Source organism: Elephantulus edwardii, unplaced genomic scaffold (assembly GCF_000299155.1).
Source record: "Elephantulus edwardii isolate Elephantulus edwardi_28Jun2011 unplaced genomic scaffold, EleEdw1.0 scaffold00228, whole genome shotgun sequence".
In the NCBI taxonomy this organism is placed as follows: domain Eukaryota; kingdom Metazoa; phylum Chordata; class Mammalia; order Macroscelidea; family Macroscelididae; genus Elephantulus; species Elephantulus edwardii.
Window position 1 is genome coordinate 788,371 of NW_006399978.1, and position 7,819 is coordinate 796,189.

Consider the following 7,819-nt stretch of genomic DNA (forward strand, 5'->3'; position numbering starts at 1 on the left):
TGGAAATTATTAAACAATATCATTGATATCACACCCAAGTCAAATCTTGTTGAAGATTATTAAACAAATAACAGGAGGAATATATACATAGGAAACTGTCAGACATTCAAACCAAATTCAGAAGAGGCCATGGCATGAGCAATACCACTGTTGATGTCAGACAGATCTTAGCTGAAAGAGAGTATCAGAAAGATGTTTACTTGTGTTTGTGCAAAGACATTTAACTATGTAGATCATAACAAATCATGGCTAACACTGAGAAGAACGGGAATCTGAGAACACTTAATTGTGCTTGTGTGAAACCTGTACACTTATCAAGAAATAGCTGTAAAAAGTGAACAAGGGAATACTGCATGGTTTAAATTTAGGAAATGTGGTTGTCAGGGCTGTATCCTTTCTCAATACTTATTCAATCTGTATGTTAAGCAAATATTTCTAGAAGCTGGACTATATGAAGAATAATGTGGCATCAGTACACATACTTTTTCTGAAAAGAAGGATAAATAAAACCTAATAGATCTCTGAAGTAGGCTGTAGGGTGTTGCTCTGATAACCCAAAGGGGGCACCTCCCTGGTTCAAATCCACCAGAGGCTCCACAGGAGAAAAATGGGCCATCTTCTCCTGTGCAATTTATAGCCTCTGAAGACTTACTAGAGGGTCAGCCATGAGTCACTTCCAACTCCATGGAAATGAGTTTGAGCTTCTGTTTAAACAGAACAGAAGGCAGCTCTGGTATGTAACCCACTGGAAGTTGTGGCGCTAACCCAAAGGTCAGAGATCTCTGGCAGTAAATACTCTAGCTACCCCCTTGGGAGAAAGATGGGTGATCTCCTCTCATTAGATTTACAGCCTTGGAAAATTAATGAAGAATCAGTTATAAGTCAGGTTCCAAATTGACTGCAAGTAGTGTAAGTGAAGAGATCAAGAAACTGGGAACAGAGTATAGGAAAGGAGAAGAGGGTTAGCAATGGATATTATGCTATGAGTATAATTTTTCATGGGGTTTCAAAAACTTTTATCCATGTTAATACCTTACATTTAAAAAAAAAAATAAATCACAAGAATGGGGAGGAAAAAAGCCCTAATACCAACATAAACTAATGAATTCTATTGTTGTTGTTGGGTGTGTCATGTCAATTTCAACTTTTAGCAACCTCATGTGACATAGTAAAACCCTATAGGGTTCTTGTTCTATTTCTAGAAATCCTTCTAAGACATCACTGAAAATGCCAAGCATTTTACTAATATCAAATTGATAACTTAACCATACAGACAAAAACACAGATCTGAATTCTATTTGGAGCACAGAATCTGTATGTCCCCTGAGGGGGATGAGTTCTGAGTCAGACAGATCTGCTGAAAAATCCTGAATTTTGGTAGTTTTGCTTGGTGGTGGTACTGGGGGGAGAAATTACAAAAGTTTTTGTAATGTGTTATATGTGTTGTAGACCTTAGTGAACAGACATTTGCAATAAAGGAGAAAGAGAAAGAAAATAAACTAAATAAACTGAGGGCGATGTAGAAAGAGCTAATACACATGAATATACACCTGAATAGCCAGATAAAAATTTTCATTCTGATATAGCAATTAAAAGAATCATAATTCTAATATATTAGCTTAAAAATTACATCCACTTAAGGCATGTATTTAAAATGTATTAAAGTATTTATTGGCAGAAAACTATTGTTGCTGTTATGTGCCATCAAGCTGCTTATGACTTATAACAGCTCTGAACCCTGCTCTACTCTGAGGCACTGTTTCTGACACATCTACCCCCATTACCATCGAGGATCTTCCTCTCCTGCGCTGTCCCTCCACTTTACCAAGCATGATGTCCCTCTCCAAGGACTGATCCCTTCCTGCAACATACCCAATATATGTTAGACGGAGCTTCAGAATCCTTATATTCATATTAAGAAGTATCAGAAAATCATAAAAGGAAGAAGCCAAGTAGCAAAGCTTCTGCTAGAAAGGATTTTATATGATTGTTTTGTAATTGAAAGTGATGAGATCAGTTTCACTTGGTATTCCCTACTCCTGGTCTCAAATTCACATTGTGTTTGGTCTTCAAACAGCAAAACTTTAAGAAGCAGGATGGAAACTGCCTTCAGGTTTTAAAGTGTGCTTGCAGAAACATGGGTAGAAAGGAGTTCCTGCTCTTGGGAGCAAGTGCCCAAGCTCAACCAGACTTAGGAGAGAAGCTCCTTTCCTAGGAAAGGGAATGCGATAATGAGGCCAGATGGAATGTTAACCTAAATATATGATTTCATCAACTCAACTGCTCTCAAAATTAGCTGTACATGAGTGCTTTAAAAATTCCCAGATCAAATCCCTCTTGGAAGAGCTGAGACAACTGGCTAATAGCTGCCTCATGATGCTAGGTGCAGCCCAGGTGGATAGGCCCCATCAAATCCATTCATAGCCAACCGCTACACAGCCCTATGCCCACAGCAGATCGGATCCACGTGGTCCGGGTCAGCTGGGGATGAGTGAAGGGTGCTATAGGCATGGCTGACGTACACAAGCTTGGGTCTCCTAGCACAGCTCTTATGACATGCGGGTTTGCCCACAGCACATCAAAGAATTCTAGAAACTTACGGACTGACCTCCCGCAGGGCTTTGGACTGAATGTGAATGGCCATTTCTGGCACATTGATGAAGGACCATTTGATTTGGATGTCCTCTCTCTTTTCCTGCATAAGCAGCTCCAGCTGTGGAAAAAACAAAACACACCACAATTTATTATTGGAAGTCTTCTTGAATATGTGCATGTGTGCACATAGGTATTTATGTGAGAGCATGTATCAGACTATTTTTTAGTATGTGTGTACATGAGTCTCTTCATATGTACATATATTTTAAGTGGGTGTATATATATGTGTGAGAATGTAAGCATGTATTGTAGACTATAGTGTGTATGTGTTTGCACAAGTGTTTGTGTGTGTTACTGTATATGCTGCTGTGTGTTTGTTACTGTGTGTTTGTTAAGCTATGTGTGTAAGAGCATATGTCTCTATGTGTGAATGTATGAGTTTAGAGGAGGCATATGAGCCTGTGGTATGTGTATCTGTGAAAGCATGTGTGATGTAGTGCATCTGTGTTGGGAATGCAGATATGCATATGTTTGTGTGCCTCTGTACACACATATATGTGTGTCTGTGTGTGTGTGTGTATGCTATGTGTATATGTGTTAAAGTATTCATGTATTTTCATAAAAAATTGCTTAACCTTTGTCTTGGCATAATATGTGTTTTCAACATGGGAAAGAGGGTCTCGCACTCCTTTTACTTGCCCCTTCTATTATCAGGACCCTTCCCCAGCCAGCACATTCCCGTACCTTGACCCACCCTCACAGAGGAACCTCAACTCTGGTGCAGACTAGATGTCATTATAACGCTAGTCTTTTTAAAATGACAGTTTGGCTGTGGCTGTGTTTGTATATCTCTTTCTGGTAGAATCACCTAGGTATGAAGGAATAACAGAAAGTAACAGAAGACAGTCCATGATACCATACTTCTAGTCCTGAGCACTGAGGCTCCCTCCCCTCAAAACCCCTAAGAAAGCTCACCATTCCTGTCACCTCTTCCTAGGCCACAACTCTGATCCTATCTCATCAGCCCAGTTCAATTATAGTCGGCAGAATAACAGCTCTCAAAGTTATTAATTTTTAATTCCTGGAACCTGTGAGTATGTCATGTTCCCTAGCAAAAAGGGCTCCGCAGATGTGACAGAGGACACAGACCATATCATCCCAGATTATCTGGGTGGGTATAATCTAACCAAATGCATCTTTAATAATGGAGGAGGGAGGGAGGGAAAGAGACGTCACTAGCTTTGAAGATGGAGGAAGGGGTCTAAGCCATGGAATGCAAGTGGCCTCTAGAACACAGGGCCCGCCTTCAGTTTACAGCCACCAAGAAAATGGGACTCTGGCCTTACAACTGATTTCTACCAACAAACACAATGGACAAGGGAACAGATTTTTCTCAGAGTTTCCAGAATGGAAGGTCGTCTGCAGGCACCTTGATTGTAGCACAGTGAGTGAGGCCTATGTTGACTTCTGCTCTCCAGAATAACAGCATAATTAACATATGTTGTTTTAAGCTAAGTGTTGGTAACTTGTTACAGCAGCCACTGGAAACTCATATATCGGCCTTCATTTTCAACCATTTTTTTTAAAAAGCAAAATTCTTAGCTGTTCCTATTAACATTTGCCATCCCCTGTGCTTACCCCCAAAACAGAAGAGAAGGAAAGAATAGCACTGGACTATACTCCTGAAGGCTTGTTGAAGCTAGAGCTAAGATCATAAAAATGACTTCTAGCCTCACAGCCATTTCCACTATCCTCTCCATTGCCCTAAAACAGGAGCCATAGAGTCAGTTCAACTCCTGGGGACCCATGTATAGCAGAATAGAACTACGTCCATAGGCTTTTCAAGAGCTGATATTTTATAAATAGATGACCAAGCCTTTCTTCTGAAGGGTGGACTCAGGCTCATAAAAGATACACATAGCTATTTTTATTTATACACATATATGTATATGTATATGTATATGTATATGTATTGTTGTCGTCGTTGTTAGGTGCTGTCAAGTTGCCTGCAAATTCATAGCTCTATCCTGTGCCAATATCATGTCTCTGACACTCCTACCCCCACTACCCCAGTCACTGAGTCAATCCATCTCATCCAGGGTCCTCCTCTCCTGCGCTGTCCCTCCACCCTCCCAAGCGTGATGTCCCTCTCCAAGGACTGGTCCCTCCTTTCAACATGTCCAAAGTATGTCAGATGAAGCTTCAGAATCCTTGCCTCCAAGGAGCAGTCTAGTCTTACCTTCTCTAGGACGAACCTGTTTGTTCTTGTGGCCGTCCATGGTATATTCAATACTCTTCAACACCATGGCTCAAAGGCATCAATTCTCTTCTATCATCCTTAGTCACTGTTCAGCTCTCTGATGCATAGCAAGTAGTTGCAAAGACCATGGCCTGTATCAGGCACACCTTAGTCTCCACACTGATATCTTTGCTCTTCAGTACTCTGGAGAGGTCTCTGACAGCAGATTTTCCCAATAAAATTTATCTTTTCATTTCCTGGCTGCTAGTACCAAGAGTGTTGACTGTGGAGTCAAGCAAAATAAAGCTGTTAACAATCTCAATCTCTTCATCATCAATCATGACGCTGTCAATTGACCCAGTGGTGAGAATGTTTGTTTTATTGATATTGAGCTTCAATCTGTATTGAAAGTTGCAGTCCTTTACCTTCTGCAGCAAGTGCATCAGGTTCTCCTCAGTTTCAGCAAGCAGGGTTATACCACATGCATAATGCAAATTGTTGTTGAGTCTTCCTCCAATTCTAATGCTACTTTTCTCCTCATGGAACCCAGCCTCTTGGATAATCTGTTCTGCATACAGAATGAAAAGGTATGGAGATAGGACACATCCCTGGTTCACACCCTTCCCAATTTTGAACCATGCAGTATTTCCTTGCTCTCTTCTGACAAATGTCTCCTGGTCCAAGTGTAGGTTTTGCATCAGCACAATCAAGTGTTCTGGGATTCCCAATCTTCTCAGAGTTAGCCACAGTTTGTTGTGATCCACACAGTCAAATGTCTTTGCACAGTCAATGAAACACAAATAGACTTTGGTATTTCCTGCTTTTTTTTTATTTTATTTTATTATTTTTTGTGTGAGTGTACCGTCAAATCAGATCTGACTGGTACAGGAGGGGATTGTCCCTCCTTCCCCCGCAGAGCATCTGGTGGATTTGAACCGTGCGCCTCTGGGATTGTAGTTGCAGCTCCTTGCCACTAAGCCACCAGCGCTCCGGTATTTCCTGCTTTCAGACAAGGTGCATCTAACATTAGCTATAATATCCCTAGTACCACGGCCTCTTCTAAATCCAGCCTGCACTTCAGGCAGTTCTCTGTTGCTGTGCTATACCAGTTGGTTTAGGAGAATTTTCTGCAGAATCTTGCTTGTATGTGCAATTAATGATATTGTTTGCTAATTTCCATACTCTAGGGGGCCACCTTTCTTTGAAAAGGAACAAAAGTCAGTTGGCAAGGTGGCTGTCCTTCAGATTTCTTGGCACAACTTGGTGAGCACATCCAGGGTAGTGTCTGTTTGTTGAAATATGTCAATTGGTATACCATCAATTTCTGGGGCCTTGTTTTTTACCAATTCTTTCAGAGCCGCTTGAACTTCTTCCTTCATCACCACAAGCTCTTGCTCATACATTGTTTTATGAAATTCTTCTGTGTCCATCAATTCCTTTTTAAATGCTGCCTGGATCATTTATTATTCTGCCCAAAGCATCCCTAAGTATTGTAATTTGAGGCTTGAATTTGTTCTTCGGTTCCTTCAGCTTAAGAAATGCTGATCAAGTTTGGGCCTTTGATTTTCTGACTCCAGCTCTTCGCACATTTCATTATAATACTTTATTTTGTCTTCCCATGCTGCCCTTTGAAATCTTCTGTTCACCTCCTTAATATCTTGATTTCTTCCCTTTGCTTTGGGCTTCTTGATGCTCTAGTGAAATATTCAGAGTCTCTTCTGACATACACATAATATGTTATTGCAGTTATGTGCGGTCAAGTCACCTGCTACTCATAGCGACCCTATATACAACAACCCTAACCCCTGCTCTATCCTGTGCCAATCCTACTGTCTCTGACACATCTGACATCAAAGCTTATAGTTTAAGATTAGGAAAGGAAAGGTCTCATAGCTGACACTTGAGAAGGTTTTCAGAGACTGTAAATCACACAAAAGGAAACTGCCCATCTTTCTTCCATGGAGTCGCTGGTGGATTTGAACCACCAGAGGGGTGCAGCCTTTAGGTTAGCATCAGGCCGCCAGAGGTCCCAGGAAGGAAAGGTAGTGAATAAAAGTATAGGTATCATGCCAAATAACTCATGCCTTGTCTACCTTGCAAGTTCCAGGGCACTGCTTTCCGATGGCTCAAAGAACTTACCCGTAAGTGAAAGGGAGAAAGGCGCACATCATAGAGACGGTGCCCTGCACCCTCAGGGGAAGCAGGCAGCACAGAGACAATGAACTGAAGGGCTTCTCCAACCACATGACAGGACACCACCTTAGGAGAGGAGAGCACATGACATGTTATAAAGGACTCAAGGAGAAGTCATACTGAACCCCTCTTAATAGTTTATAAACTACAGTGGTCTAGTTAGCAATCTGAATTTAAAATTTCAAATTTGGATAAACATTCAGACGTGTATCTTTTCTACTACATGGTACATGAGAACTAGATCTAAATCTGTTCCTCCTGATGGACGGTTTTCTAGGGAGCTAAATATCATGTAACAAATGGTGGAGGGTAAGGCAAGATTCAGATCTGTTTGTTCATAGAGTCGGTCTGAGCCATAGTTGATTTGATGGACTATAGCCTTTTGTATGGATTATATCTCTATATCAAGGGGGAAAAAAGTCCTCCCCACAGGACCAATAGTCAACATCATGATAGATGGAGAAAGGACTGACACTGTCAATGACTTCCCCTTCCTTGGATCAACAATCAACATGCTTGGTACCAGCAGTCAGGAATTCAGGAGACATATTACACTGGACAAGTCCACTGTCAGGACCTCTCCAAAATGCTGAAGAGCAATGATTTAAGTTTTAAGACTAAAGTGTGCCTGATTCAGGCAATGATCCTCTCAACCTGCTACACTTCAGAGAGCTGGACAGTGAATAAGAATGGCTTGTTGTTGTTGTTGTTGTTATGTGCCGTCGAGTCGTTTCCGACTCATAGCGACCCTATGCACAACAGCCCTAAACCCTGCTCTATCCTGCGCCAACC

General features: G+C 41.3%; 1 protein-coding gene across 1 annotated transcript in view; it reads right to left on the minus strand.

Annotated features, from left to right (window-relative positions):
• The window catches only part of C2CD2 (C2 calcium-dependent domain containing 2), a 128,662-nt gene that overhangs the window by 64,307 nt on the left and 56,536 nt on the right, over window positions 1-7,819 (minus strand). The window contains exons 3-4 of the mRNA XM_006898406.1: window positions 6,974-7,093; window positions 2,609-2,713 (exon numbers count right to left, since the gene is read on the minus strand). Of these exons, the coding sequence (XP_006898468.1) occupies window positions 2,609-2,713; window positions 6,974-7,093 (225 nt within the window). The remainder of the gene's footprint in view (window positions 1-2,608; window positions 2,714-6,973; window positions 7,094-7,819) is intronic.